The sequence below is a fragment of the Nomascus leucogenys genome, chromosome 16 (genome assembly GCF_006542625.1).
Source record: "Nomascus leucogenys isolate Asia chromosome 16, Asia_NLE_v1, whole genome shotgun sequence".
Lineage (NCBI taxonomy): Eukaryota > Metazoa > Chordata > Mammalia > Primates > Hylobatidae > Nomascus > Nomascus leucogenys.
The window spans coordinates 68,631,686-68,659,573 of record NC_044396.1 but is presented as its reverse complement, the minus strand read 5'-3'; the positions used below and the strand labels follow the sequence as shown (position 1 = coordinate 68,659,573).

Below are 27,888 nucleotides of genomic sequence, written 5' to 3'. Positions count from 1 at the left end.
CAAACAAACAAAGCGGCGGGGGTGGGTCCTGACAAATATGAAATGCAATTTTTAAACTTCCCATTCATTTAAACAATTTAAGCTTTTATTCAGGAAACTGAATAACTGTTTTCTGAATGTATATGAATTTCTTATGAGAGCAGTCGCTCTCAGAATTATTTTTGCCATAATCCACATAAATTTACAAGAATGTAGTTCTCCCCTCCCTTTTTAGTTGTGGAACAAGAAGCTGATTGTGGATGTAGTATGAGTTGAAATATTTTGGAAATCCTGATCTTCACCCCCAAAATGTGCTTTGGTCTGCCGCCTTCTCCATTTTGGCTGATGGCAACTATATCCTTCTAGTTGCTCAAGCCGAAAACCATCATTTTACCTCTTTTCTTTCCATTCTGTGATGAGTTGAATCATGTTCCTTAAAGAGATTTGTTGAAGTTCTAACTGCCAGTACCTAGGAATGTGACATTATTTGAAAGTAAGGGCCGGGCGCAGTGGCTCACCCCTGTAATCCCAGCACTTTGGGAGGCCAAGGCGGGTGGATCACCTGAGATCAGGAGTTCGAGACCAGCCTGGCTAAAATGGTGAAACCCCGTTTCTACTAAAAATACAAAATTAGCCAGGCATGGTGGTGGGTGCCTGTAATCCCAGCTACTAGGGAGGCTGAGGAAGGAGAATCACTGAATCCAGGAGGTGGAGGTTGCTGTGAGCCGGGATCATGCCACTGCACTCCAGCCTGGGCAACAAAGTGAGACTCCATCTCAAAAAAAAAAAGGAAGGGTTGTTGCAGATGTAATTACTGTTGGGAATGAGGTCACACTGGAGTAGGATTGGCCTCTAACCCAATATGACTGATGTCCTCATAAGAAGAGGAAAAGAAACTAAAAGGAAACTAAAAAGAAAATAAACAACAAAATCCTTCTAGTAGGAGATAGCTAAAATAAATAAATAAATATTTAAAGGAAAAAAAAGAGGAAAAGAGATGCAGGGACATAGACACAAGTGGGGACAGCACCCTGTGACTGCAGAGGTGGAGGTGGCAGTGCTGCAGCAGGAGGCCTTCCTTAAGGCTAAGGATTGCCAGCAACTGCCAGAAGCAAGGAAGGGGCAGAGAAGGATTAATTCTGCCCTGAAGGTTTCAGAGGGAACCTGGCTCTGCCAACACCTCGATTTCAGACTTCCAGCCTCCAGAACTGTGAGACAATACATCCCTTTTTTGTTTTTTTGTTTGTTTTTGAGATGGAGTCTCAGTCTGTGGCCCAGGCTAGAGTGCAGTGGTGTGATCTCGGCTCACTGCAACCTCCGCCTCCCCGGTTCAGTGATTCTCCTGCCTCAGCCTCCCTAGTAGCTGGGATTACAGGCACCCACCACCACACCCAGCTAATTTTGTATTTTTAATAGAGACAGGGTTTCACCATTTTAGCCAGTCTGGTCTTGAACTCCTGACCTCAGGTGATCCGCCCACCAACAGTTTTAATGGCTTCATAGTATTCCACTTTAACCTGGAAACTATTTATTGACCATGTATCAGGTGACAGACACTATAATTATTTACACCCCTATCAACTCTAGTTTACCTATTAGAAAACTGAGAAGGAGAGACCCAAGTTGATTATTTAAACCTGAAATTACCTGACTCTCAAACTCAAGTTCTTTCCTACACCAGAGCTTCTCAACCAACCTGCACATTAGAAACACCTGGAGGACATTTACATTACACAAATGCCTGGACCCATCTCAGACTAAAGGGATCTAATTCTCTCAGGTTGGAGTTGGATATCTATTAGTTTTATTACTGTTCCCCATGATCCTGGTGCACAGTAAGAGCTGAGAATCGTTGTCTCACAGCATTCTGCTTCTCACACTGATTGTACATATACCTATTTCTGACTTCCTTTTTCTTTTTCAGATTTCTTTTTTTCAGAAGGTCCTGGGTGTGTTTAGCCAGAGCATGGTAGGGGCCAGATGCATAATGATAGGCCATTATTTCCAGAAAGGTTACAGTACTTCCTCATTGCAGTGAGAAATAATGGAGGATCGTTAGGTGTCTTCCAGGCAGCCAGTGCAGAGTAGATGTCAGTACCAAGGATAATGACACAGTAGGGAGGACACCGAGTCAGACACTGGTCAGATGATGGCTCTCTTATCATCAGCTTTTTTTGGTTGACAGAGAGAGAAATGAAAGAGTATGTCTCTGTCCTCTTGAAATTAGCAGTGATCTCTGGGAAACAGCTTTAGGATTGCTAGAAGGTGAGGGGCAGTAGGCAGTCTTGCCCTATTAATTACACTTGTTCTAAAAAAAGTAGGTGTTTTATGTGCAACACTGTGTACACACACACACACACATATTCAGAATACTCCCAATCAAAATAATCCATTAAAATAGAGTGATGAGGGCTGGGTGTGGTGGCTCACGCCTGTAATCCTAGCACTTTGGGAGGCCAAGGAGAGTGGATAGCTTGAGCTTAGGAGTTTAAGAGCAGCCTGGGCAACATCCAAAACCCCGTCTCTATAAAAACTACAAAAATTCGCTGGGTGTGGTGGCACCCACCTGTAGTCCCATAGTCCCAGCTACTCTGGAGGCTGAGGTGGGAGGATCACTTGAGCCTGGGAAGCTGAGGTTGCAGTGAGCTGAGATGGTGCCCCTGCACTCCAGCCGGGGTGACACAGTGAAACCCTGTCTCAAAAAAAAAATATATATATATATATATATAGTGATGAGAAAAGCAGTAAATAATTTTTAGAGGTAAGTTAGTAATATTTCCGTTAAGATACATATTTGTACAAAAAAAAAAGATACATGTTTGCCAACAATAGATTTCTAACTATTTCTTCCTTTTGACCACAATGTAAGATTCTTTTCTCGAACTGCTGATTATTTCCAAATGTACAAGTGTTCCAGGCATAAAGTTTTGAGCAATACCTGTGCTGTATTGACAAGAAAAGTTACATAGCTCCTGTTTTGTCATACATAAAAGAAAGAGTGAGAACATGTCTGTGATACTGACAGTCATGAATCAGGAAGGCTGGAGACCCTATGAAACAGGTGATAACAATAGACTTTATTTACTTCAATTCAATTTGTTCATTTATTCATTTACTCATTTATTCAACATTTATTAAGCACTTTGGTGCCAGAAATGACATCAAGCACTACTGGAAAACAAGAGTGGAATAAAATAATGTCTTTGAACTTTAACCAAAGAAAATCCTAGTTACAGCTCTAAGTGTCAAAATGTATTGTTTCAGGGAATGATGATGAGAGAGAAAAACCCAGAGCTGTCAAAATCAGGGCTGCTGCCTACCTAACTAGCTACCTGGCTTTACCACCATTCTCAGGGTCCTCGGATGGGAGAGCACATGCTAATAGCAAACATGGGTCTTCTAAACTTCAATGGCATTCCTTTCATGCCTTGCTCTTTCTGAATGTAGAAAACTAAGTAAGTCCCAGTATGAATGCTATTACTTCCGATAGCTAAACTGCACCATGTTCACGTTGCTCAGCACGTAAAAGATTTGTTTGCTAATTCAATTTTGGAGATCAAAATATTTCATCACATAGGGATTATCATTTTCATATAAAGTTAAACAAAATATCATTGTAAAATAGTTGGGCAAAATGACGAGCGTCTGGAAGATTTATCTTTTCAGCATTTAGTACCTGTGGGTAATCTGTGACACTTTGGCAACTGAAAAGAACAGATGGCATATTTCTGACTGCATGAGGTGGTGGACAGTGAGCATTAGTAAGCTGGCAGAGACCCACTTGAGATTAATTCATAGGAGAAAAAGAAATAAAATATTAGCACCCAAATACCTTGTCAGTAAATTTTGTTTTTTTCCCCCCTTTTAAGGAAACTGGAAACAATTGGATATATTTGCTTTTCTTCTTTACCTACCACTAAATACATCTAAAGTGCAGAGGTATATTTTGTTCAGTCCACTTGGTTTCTTGACTAATTCTTGAATAAGAATGTATTGTATGCCTACTGTGTGTACAGTTTTTAAACAGCTTTATTGATAAATAATTTACCTAATACACAAATTCACTCATTTAAAGTATACCAATTCAATGGCTGTTAATGTATTCACGTTGTTGGGCATCAATCATAACATTTGACTTTAGAATTTTTTCACTACCCTCCCAGAAAATCCCTATACCCCCCTCTTCATCCCCATCTCCTCTAGCCTAAGGAATCCACTAATCTACTTTCTGTCTTATGTATTTACCTATTCTGGACATTTCATATAAATGGAATCATACTATATATGATCCTTCATGACTGGTTTCTTTCAGCATATTTTCGAGGTTCATTCATCTTGTAATGTGTAGCATTTCTTTTTCTGCTAAATAATATTCCATTGTACCACCTTTTGTTTATCCACTCATCAGCTGATGGACATTTGAGTTGTTTCCATTTTGGAGTATCATCAATAATGCTGCTGCGAATTTTCATGTACGTGTATCTGTTTTAATTTTTCTTGGGTATATGTCTATGGGTAAAATTGCTGGATAATATGGTAATTCTATGTTTAACTACTTGAAAAACTGCCAGACTGTTTTCCAAACCAGTTGTACCATTTTACATTCCCACCAGCAATATAGGAGGATTTCAATGTCTCCATATCCTCTCTTGCAGTTATTTTCTATTTGATTATAACCACCCTACTAGGTATGAAATGGCGTCTCATAGTGGTTTTATTTGCATTTCCCTGATGGCTAGTGATGTTGAAAATCTTTTCATCTGCTTATTAGCCATTTGTATATTCCTTTGGAGAAAAGTTTATTCATATCCTATGCCCATTTTTTAATTGGGTTGTTTTTAAACTTTTATGTTGATATAATATTGGGTGTTTTAAATTATTGACTTGTGGTTTCTCTATATTCTAGATACAAGTTTTTTGTTTTCGTTTGTTTTTGTTTTTTTAAGACGAAGTTTCACTCTTGTTGCCCAGGCTGGAGTGCAATGGCGCGATCTCGGCTCTCTGCAACCTCTGCCTCCCAGGTTCAAGCGATTCTCCTGCCTCAGCCTCCCAAGTAGCTGGGATTACAGGCAAGCACCAACACTGCCGGCTAATTTTTTTGTATTTTTAGTAGAGACAGGGTTTCTCCATGTGGTCAGGCTGATCTCGAACTCCTGACCTCAGGTGATCCGCCCACCTCGGCCTTCCAAAGTGCTGGGATTACAGACGTGAGCCACCATGCCTGGCCAAGTTTTTTAATCAAATATGTTATCTGCAAAAATTGTATTCCATTCTGGAGGTTGTCTTTTCACCTTCTCAAGTTTAAAGATAAACTTAGTGCTTAGACATGATTTTTTTCTGATACCTCCTTGCCTGTCTTGGTAATAGGACCTTATATTTTTCCTTTAGTAGACTATGCCTTATTCAATCTCAGTCTGTCTAATTTAGGTAGAGGTGATCTCTTCCTCTAGCTCCAGAATGGACACAAGAAGCAAGGCTGGCCAAGCAAAATTCTTGTAGTCCATCAGGGTCTAGTTAAGAGAAAAAAACACAGCAGTAATGTAAACAGAGAACATTTAATATAAACACATATTAATTAGGTATAAAGTTATTAACCAGATAACTAAATAGGTAAAAAGTGAACCCTAAGGATTCTGGAGGTAGTAACTGGAGGAAGCAGTTTCTGTCCCTAAGTCAAGGGGGACAAAAGGAAAGGGTTACAATTCTTAAAATTTAAAAGCTTGAAAAAGGATCCCTATGGAGCTGAAAGCTCTGAGAAGCTAGGCATTAATCCACAGGTGCTGATGTCTCTCAGCTTAGTGGCAGGGCCAAGTACCCAGACAAATCTCGGAAGAGTGGGCTCCAGCCAACTAGTGCTGGTATCTGGTTCTCTGGCAGGAGGGAGGGGGGTTGAAGCAATACAGCAGGTTCTGCAAATGTCGCAAACTTGATCTGAAGCCTACTTGGATGAGAAATTGCTGCTGCTAGAAGGGAAGAAATGATATTCTCAAAAGCTACAAGCAGGAAGCTCACAGGAAGCAACAGGAGGAATTCAGTCTTTTCCTCCCCCACTAACCTTCCAGATCCTGCCTCTAGAGCCCATTATTGGCAGAACCCAATAAAAAGTAGCTGTCAGTGGAAAACTGTATGTTGCAGAGTTCCAGCTCCAGCATCACAATGTAGAATATAGAAAGGTGAACTTGGAACTGGCACAATGCACCCCTTTGCCTACACTGCATCCATATGCACCCTTCTATACATATATTTAAATTTTCATACAACAATTAACAATCTGTTTTCTTCTTCTTTTTTTTTTTTAAGAGATGGGGACTCACTCTGTTGCCCAGGTTGGAGTGTAGTGGTGTCATCATAGCTCACTGTAGCCTCCAACTCCTGGTTTCAACAGAACCTCCTGCCTCAGCCTCCTGACTAGCTAGGACTACAGGTACACGCTACAGTGCCTGGCTAATTAAAAAAAAAATGTAGAGACAGGGTTTTTGCCATGTTACCCAGGCTGGTCTCAAACTCCTGGCCTCGTGATCTTCCTGCCTCAGCCTCCCAAAGCACTAGGATTACAGGAGACAGCCACTGCACCTGGCCCTCCCTCTTTCACCTAAGATGGTACAACTATTTTTCATACAAATAAATCATTGTATTGGGCCAGTGTGATGTTGTGTAGAACGTCAAAATGATCAAGATCTCTTCAGACTATATTATGGCTGAGAGCCTATGAGCCAACATATGCATGAAGCAAGACTGTGAAGGTGTACTATTGACCTTGTCAAGAAAAAACAAAGTTCTTTTCATTTATTTATTTATGTATTTTTTCGAGACAGAGTCTCACTCTTGTTGCCCAGGCTGGAGTGCAATGGCATGATCTCAGCTCACTGCAACCTCTGCCTCCTGGGTTCAATCGATTCTCCTGCCTCAGCCTCCTTAGTAGCTGTGATTACAGGTTCCCACCACCATGCCTGGCTGATTTTTGTATTTTTAGTAGAGACCAGATTTCTCCATGTTAGCCAGGCTGGTCTTGAACTCCTGACTTCATGATCCACCTGCCTCGGCCTCCCAAAGTGCTGGGATTACAGGCGTGAGCTACTGCACTCAGCCGAAAAACAAAGTTCTTTTAGTGGTCCTAGCACATTGATAAAGAGCAGGGTATGGGGAAGGGGCCAGGTGGTGTGGGGGTGGGAGGGCGGTGCACATTTTTGTATCAGATGTCAAGAGCTGTATTCATTGTTCCAGTGAAGACATTACATCTGAAAAAACTTCTGGAAATAAATCATGCCTGATTAACATTAAAATAATTCACAGTCATTGGTTTTAAGATCATCTACCTTCTGCAGAGGCCCAATAGATGCATTAGATAGAGATGTAATAGGAATAAACACTACTACCTCATTCTATCATTTGATGATAGCAGCGTTAATAATCTCTGCAATTCCTCCAATGATGTCCTATCTTTTGGTTTATTATACGGCAGAAAAGAGAAATTCCAACAGCTTCTACTTGACCCTTCCTATCCTAATGACCCTTGGTCCATAAATGAGAGCCAATATGGGGACATGACCAGTTACCAAGTATGTCTTTAACAACTATACATTCTGAACTGGGAATAAACAGGATGGGCTCAAGTACCTACTGAGCTCACCGGACTCAAATTTGACCTATAACTCAATTTTTCTGTCACTTCACCACCATAAACTCCCATTCTAAATGGTGGTCCAGTAGCATTTTGAGACCCTAGCAATTAGCATCAATTCAGAACCAGAAATACTCCCAAAAGTCTGAGTATTTCTATTCCCCAATTCACAGTCCCTCTAGAAAGTGACCACAGGTCCCTTTGGGAAAGGGGACTTGAAGCACTGCTACAAGTATATACTGTAATTTTTATATACTGGATTCTTTCTCTAGAGAACCCAGCCTCCCCTTAAATTAAGGGGTTCTGGCCCTTGAACTGTTTTAGTCTGGAAATTGGATGAGTCATGACTCTCTCTTCTGGTAGACCTAACCTTATTTCATTTTCTTTTTGGTTTGTTTGTTGAGACAGGGTCTTGCTCTGTCGCCCAGGCTGTAGTGCAGCGGCATGATCAAGACTCACTGCAGTGTCACCCTCCCAGGCTCAAGCAATCCTCCCACCTCACCCTCCCATGTAGTTAGGACCACAGGCACATGCCACCACACCTGGCAATTTTTCAATTATTTGTAGAGATGAGATCTCCCTATGTTGCCGAGGCTGGTCTCAAACTCCTGTGCTCAAGTGATCCTACCACCTTGGCCTACCAAAATGTTGGGATTACAGACATAAGCCACCACACTTGGCCTTCATTTTCATTCATTCAACAAATATGTATTGACACATTCTGCTCAGTACAAATTCGTGTATTATACATTCTATATTCTTATATGGAATATATATTTTTATAGATTATATGGAATATATAGAATATATCCTTATATGGAATATATAGACTATATTCCTGTATGGAATATAGGTATAGGGATAGTATTCACAAAAAAAAAAAACTGAAGTACAAGGAGATGAGACTTTTGTTAAAATATCTTTTAATTTTACTGGCAAAATACATCAATGACTAATATATTCCCATATAGAATATATTCTTATTGGAATATATTCTTATATAGAACATATAGAATATGTATATATACCTATGTGTATATACCTATATACATATATATATCTTGGTGATATAAAACTAATTGGGAATAATGTCATGTATAGAGATAGTAAGCAAACATTTTTAAAAACATTTTAAAGACTCCAAACTATTCATTTCTATCCACCTATAAAAAACTAGTAATTAAACCTGTCAAATCACAGCCATCTTGCTTTACCCAGATTCAGAAACATGAAATCCTTTTACCTTTGAAACTCTAGTTCCAAAGCTGTTCTAAAGTGACTTGGTTTTAATTTATATACTTGCACGGATGAGAAGTAGCTGTAGGGCTACAAAAATGTAAAGAATACAGTATCGTGCCCATACACAACTGCAAACACTTATTTTTAAGTGTTCGTAAAAGACAGTGGTCTTCAGAAACACCCCTTTTCAGACTGGCAAACTTTCAGAGTTCAAAAGTGCATGTATTACACTTTTATCCCCAACAGAGCTAGTAGCTACCCTCTAAAGCAGAGGTTAACATTTTCTTTTTCCAAACCACAGAATGGATTATGATCCCATGTGCATACTCCCATGGTTCCCTTCCCCAAGTTGTATGAAAAAATAAAGCAAATAATTATGAAGATTTTAGGGGTAGTGGTATAGGGATACTATTCACACACAAAAAAAACTGAAGTACAAGGATATGAGACTTTTGTTAAAATATCTTTTAAAGTAATTTTACTGGCAAAATACATAAATGACTAATCAGTTTTAAAATATTAAACATACTTTTTTTTTTTGAGACAGGGTTTCACTCTCTCACCAGGCTGGAGTGCAGTGGCATGATCTCGGCTCACTGCAACCTCCGCCTCCCGGGTTCAAGCAATTCTCCTGCCTCAGCCTCCTGAGTAGCTGGGACTACAGGCACACACCACCACACCCAGCTAATTTTTATATTTTTGGTAGAGACAGGGTTTCACCACGTTGGCCAGGACGGTCTTGATCTCTTGATTTTGTGATCTGCCAGTCTTGGCCTCCCAAAGTGCTGGGATTACAGGTGTGAGCCACCACGCCCTGCCAAAATATTAAACTAATATATTGTAATTTTTAGTACTTCTATAATTACTGCTTCATAAAAGTGGATTTTTCCAGCTCTCCAGTTTAGATGCTATTAACAGGTAATCAGATAGCACTGATTAAGTAGAAATAAATTAAGAGTAATACCTAAAATTAATGTATTTTAGCATATTGAAATGAGTATCATCAGTGTATCTTTATCACTTTGTCTACACTTTATTAGGTGGCCTTAATGCTTGTCACTGACAAATGTTAACTTTCCTCACAAAACCTACAGTATTCACTTTTTTCCAGTATTTTTGCCTTCCTTATTAAAAATGTTTCTACCGTCAAGAATTTAAAACAGAATCATGACATTGCAATCCAAACACTACTTTGGCTTGCCAGATTAATCTACGTGTCACTCCTTGGTGTAAAGCTATAATTCCAATTTCCAGCAAAGAAGTATCTCTGAATTCAACTGAGAATGACATTTCTATGGGAATAAATGTGAACTCTCTCACATTTAACCATTAAGAATTTACTCATACCTCATCATGATAACCTAATGTTAGACTGAGAATCACTGCTCTAGGGTGGCTCCAGAAGCTGTCAATCAGGAACTACTGATAAGATTTCACTTATCCAATTTTATACTTCCATCTTGCAGTACAAAAACATTTTAATTTTGGCCTGATAAATGACTAAAACAATTGCCGGGGGAATTGAGAGAGACAGGTTTCATTATTCAATTCCTAACTGAATTGACCCTCATTGATCCTCAGACTAATTTAGACACTTTTCAATAATATTCACAGTCAATCTCAAAGAGAATATTATTTTTGAATTCTTGCTATTGAAGTTAACATTTACTTCTAAAAGAAAATCATCAACCTTATTGGACAAGTGGAACTCAAACAAACAAAAAAACCCTAGTCATAATAATGAAAATACTGAGTTTCTGATGTACAAAGAGTAAAATATTCATATACTGGAAAAATGGTGCAGTATAAATGGGCAAAATTTCACTTTCTAGTAGGAAGTCAATAAATAATTGATGTATCAAAAAGTAGCAGTATAATCATACAATTTGGAAATATAAATTCTTCAACTACTAGAATTGAAAGAGGAAGTTTCTTCTGTCAATGTGAAAGAGGGACTGCCTCTTTTTTGTCACAAGCCTTTTAGAACTATAAGATTTTTTAAAACTGTCTGCATATAATGTTTGAAGGTGGGAATGGGACCAGAGAGGCGACAATTTTACCTGGAGAAACAACCTCCCGAAACCATTTAGTAAGTAAAGTGAATACCATCACACCTAAACCCATTCACTGTTTTTGTTTTTTTTTTATTTTTATTTTTTGAGACAGGTTCTCACTCTGTTGCCCAGGCTGGAGTGAAGTGACGCGAACTTGGCTCACTGCAATCTCTGCCTCCCAGGTTCAAGTGATTCTCATGCCTCAGCCTCCTGAGTAGCTGGAATTACAACTGTGCACCATCGTGCCCAGCTAATTTTTGTATTTTAGTAGCGATGGGGTTTTGCCATGCTGGCTAGACTGGTCACTGTTTTTATTTTATAATTAATTTTAGCTAAAGCACATGGGTTCATTTACAAAAATGTTTGGTCTTTTATTATAAATACTTCTAGTTGTAAAAAATTCATTTTCACATTTGAATGTCCTTAAAAGTATCCAAAGGATTCATTCTCCTTCTGCATTCTGCTTCTCAGAAAGTACCTTTGAGTTAGATCTGTTCCGAATTCTTTTTCTTTTTCTTTTCTTTTCAGAAGCAGATGATTGTGTGTCCGGTGCCTTTTTCTTTTTCTTCAAACAGCTAAGAGGGTTGGGACCACTTATTTTCTTGCGCTTTTTTCTTCTTCTCTGTTCAGGGTTTTTCACTAAACCCTGTTCCTCTTTGAGATGTTTGATACTTTCTTTCTCATGCACTGAGACAAGCTGACCTGACTCCACTGCTTTTACAAAGGCAATTGTTTTGGGGGAAGGTTTGTCCAAAACCATAGTGTTCTGAATAATAAACATGAGAGGAACTCCAGCCTTCCTTTTTACTTTCATAGACAAATTCTGATCCTATTTAAAAGAAAACAGAATTATTTAGTTCAAATGTCAATTAAGGTACCTTAAATAGGTTTTCAAGAACTGTATTAAAAATCAAAGAGATCACAGATTTTATTTTTCAAATGAGTAAGCCTCACTTATTCATTTGAGTAATGGGGGTATATTTTATGATAAAGGAAGAAAAACATAAAAACGGAGCACAGTGTTAGTAGCAGCTGTGTGAACCGGATTTATCGATATTCTAGAGCCATAAATTACAAACTAATGCAAAGGTAAATGCGTTAGGTAGGTTTCTCCTGTTTCCACTCTAAGATATTCTTTGGAAAGGGTCCAGAATGCTTGAAGAGGTTAAAGGAAAAGAAACTGGGTAGTAATTAGCTACTCAGATTCTAAATTCAGCTCTGCCTCTGTGTAATTTTATAATTCTGATAATCAAATCTGTATGTATGTGAACTTATTATCACCCCCAAAAGTCTCTCTTCTCCTGCCTTCAAGAAGATGGGAATATTTTTCTTTAAAAGCCTGAAATATTTCATACTGTTGGTACAGTCTTAGGCAGTATGAACCATGACTTTGAGAAACAGTAGGAAATACAGGAACACGAAAAAACATTAACAGAATATAGGAACTTTGCTCTACTTATCCTCCCTTCAAGAACCCTACAACAAATCATCACATCTCATGTCAACAATTTCTCGTTTTAAAAAAAGAAACTTCTGCCAGTGTCCAGCATGATGGCAAACACCTGTAATCCCAGGTACTCAGGAGCTGAGGTGGAAGGATCACTTTAGCCCAGGGATTCGAGACGAGCCTAGGCAACATAGTGAGACCCTCAAGTCTCAAGAAACAAACAAAAAAAGCAAAACAAAGGAATCATGAAAAAAAAAACCAACCTTCCACTACTAAAAGAATATCAACATGCTTAAAGTTTTCCTCAAATTCTCAAATGACAATTGCTTTTACTGACTGTAAATTAACTTAGAAGCCTGTATTTTTAAAAGTCTAATCATTCTAACTTTTTTCTGATTATAAATAGCTCCATATGAAGTATAAATAGAAATGGTTAAAACTGCCTGTGGTTTTAAAAGTAGTATCACCTGTGTTGCCACAAAATAATGATGAGGATTTCCCTCTTCAACCATGGAAAGCAGACATTGTGATCCGCTCACTGCATTCTTGAAATGAGGACAATTTCGAACTTGGCATTTTTGCGCAATCAGTTTTGCCCCATATAAATCCTTTCCCAATGTTTCTAGCTCTTTTAACACACATCTGAAAAGAAAAATTATAGCAGATACATTTCAGTTGTTTACATAAAGTGTAAAAAACAATAGTCAATTTTTTCTTAAAATAAAACTATGCCGTTACAATCTAAATTTGTCATCTGGTAACCATATACTTTAAAAGATGACTTGAAAAATGCATTTACCAAGTAGGAAGAACAACAGTTAAAATTTACTGAGCACCTACTATGTTCCATGCAGCATGCAAATTGCTCTTTACATAAATTCTTGCTTAATCTCAAAATAACCCTATGAAGTTAGGTTGCTTACCTTGAAATTATCCTTATTTTAGGGCACCCCATTGTGAGATTTCAAGTAACATGCCAAAGTTCAAGTAACTAGTAAGTGGTACCAAGACTTGCAGTTTGACAACAGCATCCTTGTCCCAACCATAGCATAGTAAGCTTCTGCTTCAAGTACAAATTGGTACACTTTCAAAATATTTTCAATTCAGAACAGTAAAAGTTCTCACGTCATCAAGTTGTTTTTAAAAAAACATGAAGTCATAAGAGTTCCTCGACCCTAGCCAGCCTTTGCCAGATTCTTTCTTGCCTCATATCCTTTATCATCTTTCTGTTTTAAGAAGATTTTGCTTGCTTTAGTCATTAGACTTGACCTCTATTTTGAGTACTGCCAGCCTGTGGATATCCTGCCATCAACTCTTCAAATTCACCATGTCTAAGATCAAACCACTTTCCTGCATCCAAATTTATCCTCCAAGACTTGCTATCTCTTTGAAATTATTATTTTCCCAGACACCCTAGATAGAAATCAGAAATCACATTTGACCTTCCTACCCTTCTTCACCCATACTCCTACGCCATCAGCTGCTCGACCTATCTATCTCAGTAATGTAACGTTTCTTTGGAGAACCCTTGGGTTCCTGCCTTTCCTCTCCCAGGTTTAGGCTCCCCTTACTTCTTGATTGAACAACTGCAAAACAGATTTCATGCCTCTGCTCTCTTGTTTCTCCAGTTTACCCTTCACATCACTGCAGTTATCTTTCCTAAAATAAAACCCAGGCCTGATAACATTCTGCTGTTCTACTTCATCAATTAACTCCACCTATCTTCAAACCTGAATATGAGTAAACTCTGTAGAGACCTAACTACTAGTGGCCAAGAAATATATTCCACTGAAAAACGAATGATCTGATTTCTTAAAAACATAAATTGCAAAATTTAAAGGGAGGGGAAACTGTTAAAATTTTTAAAAACTGCCTGGCATGGTGGCTCATGCCTGTAACCCCCATGCTTTGGGGGACCGAGGTGGGTGGATCACCTGTGGCCAGGAGTTCAAGACGAGCCTGGTCAACATGGTGAAACCTTGTCTCTGCTAAAAAATACAAAAATTAGTAGGACGTGGTGTCACACATCTGTAATCTCAGCTACTTGGGAGGCTGATGCAGGGAAATCACTTGAACCCGGGAGGCGGAGGCTGCAGTGAGCCATGATCGCACCACTGCACTCCAGCCTGGGCAATAAAGTGAGACTCCAGTTCAAAAATAAATTTTTTAAAAAAACGTAAGTGACATATAAATCAAATGTAATATATGTATTTAGTTTGAATCCTGATTTTTAAAAGGCTTCTTTATCTTTTCAAGATACATGCCAAAGAATTGATAGAATAATATGCTCTAAAGTAACCCATCAGTAAGGAGAGGTAAGGGATTCAACAAGATTGGCCATGTTAGTAACTGCAAAAGCTGGAGAGAGGTTTCATTATATTATTCTACTTTTGAGTTGTCTGAAAAATTCCAGAGTTAAAATAAATTTGTTAGAAAAATTGCTGTAGAATATAATTTTATGTGGCACTTTTCAACCTTTTTAATATCATAGCACTATATTTAAAATGTTAATATTTCTATGGCACACAGGAGTATATGGACAAATTGCTTGTAGACAAAAGCAATCAATTCAGGGGTAAAGACTACTGAAGGATTTGTCAGACAGCCCTAAAGACTAAGGGGATCAAAACTTTGGGGGCAGCCGGGTGTGGTGGCTCACACCTGTAATCCCAGCACTTTGGGAGGCCGAGGTGGGCGGATCACCTGAGGTCAGGAGTTTGAGACCAGCCTGATCTAAATGGAGAAACCCCATCTCTACTAAAAATACAAAATTAGCCGGACTTGGTGGCGCATGCCTGTAATCCCAGCTACTTGGGAAGGCTGAGGCAGGAGAATCGCTTGAACCTGCGAGGTGGAGGTTGCGGTGAGACGAGATCGTGCCATTGCACTCCAGCCTGGGCAAGAGCAAAACTCTGCCTGAAAAATAAAATAAAATAAAATAAACCAACTTTGGGGGTATCTGTAACCCAGCCGAGACACTGCTTGAGAAATTCTGAACAAATACAGAAAGCTGTTCATTAAGTAGTGGTATGTAAGGAAAAGGAGACTATTAACACACTATACACAGAAAAAGCCCATACTTTGTTATGGCTGTAGTTAGAGATGGGGGTTTCCTTATGTTGCTCAGGCTCACCTCAAACTCCTAGACTCAGGCAACCCTCCTGTCTCAGCCTCCTGCGTAGCTGGGATTACAAGTGTGAGCCACCTTGCCTGGCTTAAAAGTCCATTCTTGTGCTTGTGTGAGTGTGTATAAAGAACTGGATGGATGACACTGCACATGTTAACAGTGATTATTCGTGAGTAGTGGTATTATGAGTCATTTTAATTTTCTTTTTTTGCTTTTTTAAAAGTAAATATTCTACAATGAAAAAACTACTAAATTTGCCTTCTTCCTAGTTTCACTCCCAAATATATTCTGTGCTGCAACCTCTTTCCCAGGCGTTTCATAACTCCATTCTGTGTGAAGAGGTCTCCACAACAAGAAGTGTCATTCTTTTCTGTCATTCAAAATAGTTCTTCCCCTCAGAATTGAACAAGTGAATGGGCTCAAATGTTACCTGAAATTTGTCACAATTCTCTCCTCTCTCCTCTTCATCCTGACAAGCTTCCATCCTAAGTGTTCCCCCATTTCAACGAAGTGGGGAAACATCAGACCTAGAGTAAAAACACACACTGCAGACTGACTTATGCACTTGACTGGCCATGAGGGAGCAGTGTGTGGCATATAGGGGGTACTTAATAAAGGGAGTTGAATAAACAAATGTCCTTGGGCAGATTCCTTAATCTCAAGTACTGACTTTTTGCCCTGGACATCAAAGATGGTAACTCATAGGTTCACTGTGAGGCTTGAAGAATTTTGGTTTAAACTAAGAAAAGCTATGCGAATGACAGCAACCATTTGAAGACGGGTACACTTTAGATACCGAAAAATGCTCTAGTACACTATACTCGTTTGAGCTTACAGCAATCTTCTAAGCATTTATCATCTTTATTTTACAAATGAGGAATCCGAGGCTCAGAGAGGCTAAACAACTTGACCGAAATCACAGAGCTGGTAGAGCTGGGATCAAGATTCGAAGTCACATCACCCTGCTATAATGTGCTCTCATTCGCCAGGCTAACGACACGTGATATTCACAGGGCACTGTCCAATCTGCCTCTATTATAGGTATTCGCCTGACCACCTTCACCTCTCCACTTAACTGTCAACTCCACGTGGGCGGGGCGTTTTGCACATCCTGAGCTCGCAATGAAGGTCTGTGAGCAATGGCCTCGCCTCTACAACACCCGACGGACCCTCTGTGCCTCCTCCCCAGCACCCCGGGCCCACCTTGTGGTGCACAGCTGCGTCTCCCCCATGAGGTAGCGGGGCAGCTGCTCCCGCAGCTGGATGCGGCCCCGCAGCGCCGCCTGACAGAAGGTGCCGTCCAGCAGGATCTGGTACGGCTCGCGGACTCCGAAGTTGTTGCGGAAGAAGCCAAGATGCTTCTTGGCATGTTTCTGCCTTGTGATCTTCATGCCTGGCTTACCGGGACCAAGGCCACCGGACCAGGAAGCATCAGTAAACGCCTCACGCACGCCCCAGTACCCTCAATGCCAGTTTCACCCGGAAATGAAGTGCCTTTGGCCCCGGAAGCAAACGCCCCTGTCTTCCGGGCCTGCCCATTGGTTTACGTCATGTCCAGACTAGCGCGCACTTCCACCGCGGTCCCCGCGCTTAAAGGGGCGGTCCCTTAGGGCGGAACTTGTGCGTACGCGGGAAAACCGCTGGGGTGCGCGATTCCGCACGGGGGCGCACATGCGCAGTCTGGGGCCACGGTAAAAAAATTACGGGAATACATTTAGCGTGTTACCTACGTTTCAGAGGCACGTAGCAAGAGCTTCTCTGAAAGACTGGCAGTATAGTAGTAGTCAGTGATAATATTGAGCCTTAATATGTTCCAGACACTGTCCTAAGTGATTTACCTTACATTATTCCCCTGAATGTTTGTAATTCCCAAGTGAAAGAAGGAAATGATATATTGGATAGCTATGAGTGGGGAGGTTTGTACTGGCTGCTTTCCCGTAAAGAAATTAAGCACGTTCACGAAGGGCACGTAGTTTGTTAGTGTCTGGAACCCAGTTTTCGTGCCTGAAGTTCAAATGTTCTTGCTACACCACCATAGAAACTAACGTCACTCAGGAACCATTTGTCAGGGCAAAGGGTGCCACCATTTTGCATTTCCTCCTGCCTTAGGACCATCCTAAATCACTCGCACGGAGTGTTTTGGAACAACTCTCAAGAGCTTCGTTTGCCTAGAGTCAGAATTCCTAACCTTTGAGTCCTGGTTCTTCCACAAACCCAAGACGTTTGATCTTGGGCAACTCCCCAAGAAAGCTGGGTTCAACTTCCTCACTGTCAAACTGGTTGTAGGTCTAGATAAGTTTCAAGTACTCTTTTTATGTCCATAGTCTCTGACATAGGAAGATTACATACTGGGCCAATAACAGGAAGGCACAAAGCTGACTGAAGGTTTAAAAATTACTTGGTCAATTTGATTAATGAAGAGAATGAATCAGAAAATTTCAAGTTCTCCCGTGGCTAACTGTCGAGTATCCACTTCAAGGCAAAATAATCAAAGAATGGGGAGTATGGAATTTTGCATTTTTGTCCTGGCCTGGAATCTGTCCCAGATCTAGTTTTGGCTAAAGATTGAAAGAACCAGCACAGAAAATGATTTACAACGTGATTGAATGCATTGTTTGCATTTGGGGTTTTATTTCAATATATGGGTTTATGAAATTGGAATAAGATCTATAATGTTAGCCCTGACCTGAGTCCCAGCACATCACTTAGATGGTTGCTTTCATTTAAACTTAAAACGAATTTAGGAATTGGAAGCCATGAAAACTTTTGCAGGGTTGGATTCATGGTCTTTGAGTGTAATTGCTCAGTACTTTTCAATTTGAATCCTCTTTTTATCCCTGTATGCCAACTCTCTACTCCAACTATGCGCCCACCACAGACAGAGAAACGAGATACCACCCGAGTCTTGTAAAACAGTTAAAACATTTTTTCTTAAATAGCCTCAGATTTATCTACCAGCTCCTTGGCGCCTTTTCAGTACTAAGAAAAATGTGGTGCGGCGCTAGGGATTTTAGTCTTCCTTAGTTTTTGTTGTTGTTTTTTAATTTACCAAACTACAGCACATTTTTTTTCCCCAAGCTCTATGTATATGACAGTGCCAGTTTCCACCCTATCTTCATTATGAAAACATGAAGATGATCTATAATGGTGATTATCAAGTTTAAAGCAAAGTTTTCGGCCGGGCATGGTGGCTCATGCTTGTAATACCATAACTTCGGGAGCCCGAGGCAGGAGGATCACCTGTCTCTACTAAATTAAAAAAACACAAAAAGAGAAAAAAATAGAGTTTTCTATTACAGCAGTGTTTCTCAAAACATGGTCTTGGGATATGCAGAAAAGCTCTTAGTATGCTTGTTTAAAATGCCCATTTCTGATTCAGAGTAAGTATTGAGGGAGAGGGGTACTATTCACAGAGGAAGTGGCATTTATTACAATCTCCCCAAGTCATTATTATGCTCATTAGTGTTCCTGAAGGACCTTTTTTGTAATAAAACATCGTTTATCCAGTAAGATATTTTTATTAATTGGTCCACTTAATACACTTTTGTTTAGATGCCAAATGATCTGTAATGGAAAATCAATATTTAGCCACAACCAAGGCAGAAGCCAAATACTGCCATTATTGAATGAACTACTTGGATATAAATTTAAATCTGAAATTTTATTTTGAAAATTATGTCATTATTATAACAGTTAATATTCATTGAAATTTTTTTGACCTTATACTGAAGGAACAATAATTCATAACAGCATTGCTAGTTTTTAGCCTTTTTCTCAGGTCAGTCCACTGGACATTTTCCACGCCAAATAGAAATCCACATTCAGCTGGAGTAAGTAGGCGATTAATTTATTTTTCTTTATTTTTTATGTTCTTCATTTTATTATGTCTGGATCAAATGTAGTTTTATAATATTATGCTGTTGTACATGATTTTGAAGTTTTTTTCTTCATGAAATTTTGATGAAGCCAAGTTGACATGAGAATAATTTATTTTTGAAATGTATGACTAATTCCCAAATAGGACTTTCTCATGAAAGATTCATGGCCTAAATGGAATTAAAGAGGTAAACATTAAATATAATTCATAAAGGTTACTTTGTTGAATTTCATCAATGTTAGTATAATTTTGTTTAATTTCATAAATGTTAGAAAATTTAGCTAATATATCTATTGTGATATTATTCTGCCTTATATTGATATCTAAATATTTATAAACATTTGTTAACATCCATTAGCTCAAAAAAAAAATTTATTCCTAACATTATCTAACATACTGTCTAAATAAATAATTTAGCTAAATAAATATTTTAAGACAACTTAGGTAAAGCACTTTGTATTGAGGTCCTATGAGGTTCTTCGCTAAGATTCCCTAGGATAGGCTCCATCATGGAATGCCTTACTGTGAAATTTTATATGTGTCAGAAGGTGTTACAAAGGTCAGATATGGAGGCTGTCACTTTTTAAAATAATCTTTCAAATAAAATAGAATAACAAAAAACTTTATGTATTTCAAATTACAAAAATAACATATGCCTCTTAAAACAAGTGGAACAACACAAAGATAGTAATTTCTTCTCCCCTTGCCCAGATAACACTTTGATGATGTATTATGTATCTCTCTGCAATGTTTCCATATTCACATATTGATACATCATATGCATATATATACAATTTAATATTTATGTAGAGATACTCTGTTATGCAAAATTGAATCATGTTTAACAATTCTATACATTTTGCTTTTCTCACCTAACAATCCTGTAGAAATCCCTACACAGATCTACCCAAAGTCAATTGGCAGAGTTCTCATTCATTATTTTTAATGGCTGCATGACATTTCTCACAAAATCACCAAATATAACATAATAGATATGACACAGACTATGAATTTTCACCCAGTATCTCTTCTCTTCTTTGTAGGAGTAGACTCCCGATTTTATTCTGGAGTGTAATGTGCCCAGATAAACAAATCCATTCCCCAGAATTCTTTTTTTTTTTTCTTTTCTTTTTGAGACGGAGTCTCATTCTGTCGCCTATGGTGGAGTGCAGTGGCACAATCTCGGCTCACTGCAACCTCCACCTCCTGGATTCGAGCGATTCTCCTGCCCCAGCCTTCCAAGTAGCTGGGATTACAGGCACAGGCCACCATGCCCGGCTAATTTTTGTATGTTTAAGTAGGGACAGGGTTGCACTATGCTGGCTAGGCTGGCCAGGCTGGTCTCGAACTCCTGACCTCAAGAGGTCCACCCACCTTGGCCTCCCAAAGTGCTGGGATTACAGGAGTGAGCCACAGCACCCAGCCTATTCCCCAGCATTCGGTGCAGTTAGGTAGAACCATAGGATTAAGTTCTAGCCAAAGATACGTAAGTGTAAGTGTTGCATGGAATTCTGGGAAGCCAGCTTAAAGGAAGTCAACTTAGCTGAGCAGTGGACACTTTTGGGTTTTATATCTCCTTCCTTTCTACTCCCTGGAATTTGGATGTGATAGCTTTAACTCCAGCAACCTATTTTAGACCATGAGGTAATTTTGAGAATGGAGGTCATTCACTTAACACTGGCAAAGCAGATAAGAGGAGCTTGGATCGCTTGCAACTGTGAAACTGTCTTTCCAAACATAGACTTTCTACTTCTGGACTTCTTTTACATGAGAAGAAAAATAAACTTCTACCTTGGTTTAAAAAAAATGTTATCATAAGTTTATTTTTTATGTAGCCAAACTCAATGCTAACTGATAGAGGAAGTTAAAACTACTTGCCAGAATTTGTTCATAATTTTATATGAACAAATATGTTTGATGAGACCTTGATGTTAGTTGATGTTAGTCAATACAGTTGCCCTTCCTTTGAACAGATTCAAAATACTAGTTTATATGTTTCCTCTAAAAGGTAGAAAGTCTTCAAAGTTAAATAAACCAAATCTTTCTTTACATACTATAGAAACTGTCTTGACATTTGTTTCTCTTGAAAGTATAAACAATTTGATTTGAATTTGGTATGTCAGTGGGATATATCTACTGTTGAGAAAAGTTAGTCAAATATGAAGAGCCCCAGCTGCTTGGGTAAGGAACATCAAGGAAATGTTAGTGTCACCCAGTTGTCAATTAATGAAAGCAAGCAGAATTCATGTATATCGGTCCTGCCAGTATCAGTGAGCTCTTCTTTCAGGTCAAATGACAAAGGAGAAGCTGTCTCTTAGAAAATGATTTCAAGAGATTTCTGTTTCTCGGGGATATTTCTAAACTAGACAGTAAACAGGAAGTGCCCATCATTAGTTATCAGATGACTATTGTCAGATAACTATAAAATTAGACTAGCAAGTTTGCTTTCTGTAGTAATTTATTCAGATGAAATCATACTTAGAACAAATACTGCCATGTTAGGTAAATGGAAAGGAATTTATTATTTCTGTAACAGATGTATATATGTATGTATGTATGTATGTATGTATATTTTTCAGAGTCTCATTCTGTTGCCCAGGCTGGAGTGCAGTGGTGCAATCTCGGCTCCTGCAACCTCTGCCTCCCGGGTTCATGCGATTCTCTTGCCTCGGCCTCCTGAGTAGCTGGGATTACAGGTGCCCACCACCACACCTGGCTGATTTTTGTATTTTTAGTAGAAACAGGTTTTCATCATGTTGGCCAGGTTGGTCTCAAACTCCTGACCTCAAGTGATCTGCCCACCTCGGCCTCCTAAAGTGCTGGGATTACAGGTGTGAGCCACCTCGCCCAGCCCGTCTCTAACAGATTTAAATAGTGCTCTCCATTGGCATTTTACTACAAAATGTTTAATGGCATTAATTTAAATGATAAAAATAAAAACTGGTAGAGCAGAGCAAAAAGTTAAGAAGTAGTACCAATGGCAAACATATTTTACTGCAATGCAAAGCAAACTGCCATTTGAAATTTAATTATATTATTATTCAAACTGATAGAGAAGTTCACACTAAATGGGTCTTTCATTTTAATCTATCAAAGCACTTTAGAAGATTAATGAATCCTTATAAAATTACTCTAGGTAACCAAATATTATTACTGTTACTTAAAGAAGTTTAAAGATTGGAAATTATGTCAGATTACAGCTTTAAAAGGATTTTCTAAAAAACACTATTTATTTATATTTAACAAAATGTTGAAGACAACTCTTTCACTCATGGTTTTGTATATATTTTTAAGCAGCAGGAGGACTCAGGGCAGAAACTGAACTCCTGGTGGCAAGAAATTAAACATGTTTTCAATAATCTAGTAGAATATTATTTCTTTTTTTTTTTTTTTTTTTTTTTGAGACGGAGTCTGGCTCTGTGCCCCAGGCTGGAGTGCAGTGGCGCGATCTCGGCTCACTGCAAGCTCCGCCTCCCGGGTTCACGCCATTCTCCTGCCTCAGCCTCCCGAGTAGCTGGGACTACAGGCGCCCGCCAACACACCCGGCTAATTTTTTGTATTTTTAGTAGAGACGGGGTTTCACTGTGTTAGCCAGGATGGTCTCGATCTCCTGACCTCGTGATCCGCCCGCCTCGGCCTCCCAAAGTGCTGGGATTACAGGCTTGAGCCACCGCGCCCGGCATATTATTTCAAAGTCTAGTATTTATAATTGAATTACACCAATATGAAGTATTAATTACATGATATTATACAAAATAAAAGTCACTCTTACAATCCTCTCAAATTTTTTTTACTGCAAGATTACTTTGTTTAAATATTAGTTGGTAAGTGGTGAATCAAAATACTGGGATGAAAAGTCCAATGTCATTTTAAAAATTATTATTATTTTAGCAAACATATAGAAAATGACCACATGCTAATTCTTATGTGTAAATGACTATTATTTTCTTTTTATTGGCTCCAACTTTATACTCTCTCTAGTTTCTTTCATAACACTGAACAAATTACCTAGCTCTTCAAAGTATAACCTCCCATAGTCTTATTTCACACGTGTACACAAAAGGAGGCCTATGACTTAAATTGATCTCAATGAGGCTAATGAGCAAGATCTTTTTTCTATGGCTGGGGGAGAGGTTTCCTTGAAATAAACAAAACAAAAAGTGTATTGTTTCAATTGCTACTGAGAGCTTGAGATTATAGTGGTAGCCGGTCTTTGGTCAGAACCCAAACATTGCAGGAGACAGAGTCCAGAGAGTCATGAAGTAATGAAACTGGAATCTTTATGCTGCTTCACTTGGAGTATGCCCTTCTCTAGACATCCAGATCCATCATAGCATATATTTCCCTCTTGTTTAAAATAATTTAAATTGGCAGGCTGAGCATGGTGGCTCACACCCATAATCCTAGCCCTTTGGGAAACCAAGGTAGGAGGATCACTTGAGCCTAGGTGTTTGAGGCCAGCCTGAGCAACATTGTGGAACTGGTTATCTACAAAAAGTACAAAAATTACTCAAGTTTGGTGCTGTGTGCCTGGAGTCCCAGCTACGTGAGAGGCTGAGGTGGGAAGATCACCTGAGCCTGGGGAGGTGGAGGCTGCTGTGAGCCAAGATCGTGCCATTGCACTCCAGCCTGGGCAACAGAGTAAGACACGGCAAGCACGTGCGTGTGCGTGCGCGTACACACACACACACCCCACACATCTTTTGGCTTATCTGAATATAGAACGAGCCAGGTGAACCCCCAAATTTATACTCTCTGTTGTAAGTTAACACTCTCTATTGTAATAAAATGACATTTAACAGCATTTAGGGGCTCATCTTTGGTGTCCTGACTCATTTTACTGCATTGAAAGGGGTTTAAGTGTCTTAGCCAAGTGAGGGAAAGCAGCTCCAATACTGGGTGGTTCTGAGGCATGGAATGGTCCCAGCCTGGCTTTTACTGGGCTGTGTTTTTCTAGTGGGTAGAGTTATTATGCCACAAAAGCTGAACTAGTTAGACTGTTTATTTTTTATTTGCTCACTCAGGTGTGACAGGCTATCCTCTGCTTCCTGTCCCCATGCAGTAATCACACATGGGCAGCACCCACAGCTTAGTTTGGAAGGCCCTCATCAGCCTCTCTCTTTTTGCCTGTAACTAAATTAGAAATATTTCCAGCAATTGGAGAAGTATGCTAAAAACATTAGTTTCTGAGACAAAGAGAATGAAGAACATCTTGTTGCGAATACAGGATAAATTTATTTTATATAATAAATAAATATCCACAATGAAATTAATACCCACAATATTGAACTTCCTTACGGGAGGCCAGAAAGACAACTTAATTGTTGTGACCAACCATCTTTAAGTGATTAAATATATTCAGTTTCTGCTACAATCTGTTGTTTACTTTCTTATGCATACTTCAGGTTTATTTTATTCTTATTCGTCTAGGATGTTAGAGAGCTTAGATGATGGATTTGACACATTTCCTTTTTCTAATGTAGGCAGTTAGCTATAAACTTCTTTCTCAGCACTGATGTATCTGTGCCCCACACATTTTAATATTTTATATTTTCATATTCATCTAGTTCAAATTGTGTGTATGTTTTAAAATTTTCCTGGAGACTTCCTCTTTGATCTGTGGAGTAATATTATTAGAGGTATGTTGCTTAGTTTCCAAATATTCAGAAAATTTTGTTATCCTGTGTTTTAATTCGTTCTTTAAATCTACTGTGATTTGAGAACATACTATGAATAATTTCAATTCAGAAATCATTGAATTTGTTGAGGTTTAAACTTGCTGAGGTTTGTTTATGGTTCAGGATATGACCTGTATGTTCCATGGACACTTGAAAACAGTGTGTATTTTGTACTTTGGGTGTTCCATAAATGCTGACTTGATCCTGTTGGTTGATGGTATTGTTGAGTTCCTTATATCCTTATTGATTTTCTCCACAGTTGTTCTATCCATTGTTGAGAAAGGGAGTTGACATGTCCAACTATAATTATGCATTTGCCCATTTTTTCCTTTCAGCTGCATGAGATTTTTCTTCACGTAAGTTCTGATTTCTGTTGGGGCATACACATTGAGAATTCTCATGTGTTCTTTGTGATTGATCATTTTATCATTATTTGTTGTCTCCTTCTGTCTCTGATTATTTTCTTTTCTCTGAATTTTGCCTTATTTGATATTAATATAGCCACTCCAGCTTTCTTCTGATTAGTGGTTACATGATATATTTTTTCCATTGTTTTACTTTCTTTGTACTTATATTACTGTTTGAAGTGAGTTTCTTATAGACAGCATATGGATAGATCATGTTTTTATCCATTTATTCATTCATCCAATTGTTTTCCTTTAATTGGTATATTTAAAACATTTATATTGGCTGGGCGCGGTGGCTCACGCCTATAATTCCAGCACTTTGGGAAGCTGACGCGGGCAGATCACCTGAGGTCAGGAGTTCGAAACCAGCCTGGCCAACATGGCAAAACCCCGTCTTTACTAAAAATACAAAAATTAGCTGGGCAGGGTGGTGGGTGCCTAAAATCCCAGCTACTCAAGAGGCTGAGGCAAGAGAATCGCTTGAACCCGGGAGGCGGAGGTTGCAGTGAGCCAAGATCACACCATTGCACTCCAGCCTGGGTGACAGAGGGAGACTGTCTCAAAAAAAAAAAAAAAAAAAAATTGACGTAACTATTAATATATTTGGGCTTAAGATTGCCATTTAAGTTATTTTTTATTCATTCTCTCTGTTTTCATTTCTCTCTTTTCTTTTTCTTCATTCTTCTGGGTTATTTGAACATTTTAAATAATATATTGATTTATTTATTTTGAGTGTATCTCTTTGTAAAGCGTGGATGAGATCACCATAAAAGAGAGCAAAAATAGGGGAAAGAAGATGTTCAAAGTCTAAATTTCGTGCTCTTCAATATTTAAAGGTTGAAAAAGGGTAGAAAAATCAGCAATGGGAACTGAGAATAAAGGAGGTAGCCAGTGAGATAGGAATGAAATTAGGAACCGAAGTGCCAGAAATGTCATTGCTTCTGGGCCCTTTCTTGTCAAGGTGATTATATTGATTTCTTAATTCAAATTCTTCATATTATCTGGCTCTCTCTCTCTCTCTCACTTGTACCTCTTACATCTAGCGTATTTCATAAAGAGGGCCCACATGAACTGTCTCAGGACAGATGAAAATACCCCATTGTAGTATGTTTAGCACACGTGGCTGCAAAACCGTAGTTGGATATTTTTAAGGACAAAAAAATTGCAAAAAAATTTTAAACTTTACTTTGTAGTTTTACTGTTATGAGGATATTGGTATTGTAATTCTGAAACAAAACTGTGTTATGTTGTAGGATAAAGCAATAAATAAATGTATTATTGTTTATAAATAGCCTGACTGTTTTCTAATGCTCATCATTCCAGCTACCTAGTGGTAGGCAAAAACCTCCAGTCTGGTTCTTCCATGAGACATTTTCTTTCTTCTTTTTGTGAACGTCCTATTACCAATTTCTAGTGTAATTTTACCAGGATCAACCTTTAAAACCTCTAAATTTGTGGACTTTCTGTGTGACCTAGGATTTGGTCTATTTTGATAAATATTTCACATACACTGGAAATGAGTGGATATTAACTTTCAATTTTGTAGTGTTAAGAATTTGTAACATGTAACTATTTCTCCTCCCAGATTGAAACATAACACCAGATCCCAATGACAAAACAACAAAAAACTTCAGGGCAGGATATGCCGTTTATTGATTTAACTATTTCATCAGTACTGTATACATATTGATTGAATAAACATTTCAAAAATAAGGTATAGGAAAAAAGTCATTTGGAAGTAGAAAAGAATGTTTTAAATTACTTATCTAAAATGGCTTCTTACAGTTGTCATATATTCTTTTAAGGACTTGAGATGTGTATTTCAGAGTAATGTGTCATAAATCAGCGTGATTTTTAGAAAATATATTCTGTATTATCCCTCAACAATACCTCAAATAACTTCTTTGGTACTTTACTCAGGTAAATCTCTACAAGAAGTTAATAGCAAAAGGCTACTATTTCTGGTAATTCTGATAAAAGTTTCTATGTTTTAATTTCTGTGTAATCTAAGTGGTTACAAGCAGCTATCTAAAATAACGTAAAACAAGCTGTGCAATACTGGCTCACCGCTAATTAACAGAATAATGTCGGACAAATCACTTCTCAGTTTTCTAATATGCATAATGCGAGTTGGTATAGCACTTCATTGAAACATCTGAAATGAAAGCATTTTTACATAAGAGACACTACAGAAATAATGCGAACTAATGCTATTATGACGGTTTGCCTAATGGTGAATGATTAAACATTTAAAAAGTTTACTTTCATCTTAGATCATTCCATTGGAAAGAGGTCGAAAATGTACAGTAGGCGTGCGCAAAGGACACCGCCTGGAAAGAAGGTAAAACTGGGAAACAGAAAGGAGGCAGGACCCAATTTTGGCTTCTCCTTCCATCTCCGCCCCTCGAACGCCGGCCTGCGAGTGACGTCACGCGAGACTTGTAGTTCCGCTTCCGGTA

General features: G+C 38.6%; 1 protein-coding gene across 1 annotated transcript; it reads right to left on the bottom strand.

The window, feature by feature from the left end:
* Positions 1-8,500: 8,500 nt before the first annotated feature.
* On the bottom strand, positions 8,501-16,958 carry UTP23 (UTP23 small subunit processome component). The gene is made up of 3 exons (XM_003256142.2): positions 16,671-16,958; positions 12,808-12,982; positions 8,501-11,722 (listed from the first exon to the last, which is right to left on the bottom strand). The coding sequence occupies exons 1-3, from the start codon at positions 16,856-16,858 to the stop codon at positions 11,336-11,338; spliced, it is 750 nt and encodes a 249-aa protein (XP_003256190.1). The 5' UTR covers positions 16,859-16,958; the 3' UTR covers positions 8,501-11,335.
* Between the last annotated feature and the right edge of the window lie 10,930 nt (positions 16,959-27,888).

Bases quoted from the DNA above. Each gene is read 5' to 3' on its own strand.
- UTP23 (XM_003256142.2), bottom strand. From the start codon at position 16,858: ATGAAGATCACAAGGCAGAAACATGCCAAGAAGCATCTTGGCTTCTTC. The intron at 12,983-16,670 runs GTGGGCCCGGGG...TTTTCTTTTCAG, and splicing joins ACGCAGCTGTGCACCACAAG to ATGTGTGTTAAAAGAGCTAG. The intron at 11,723-12,807 runs GTGATACTACTT...TCTTTTAAATAG, and splicing joins ATTATTTTGTGGCAACACAG to GATCAGAATTTGTCTATGAA.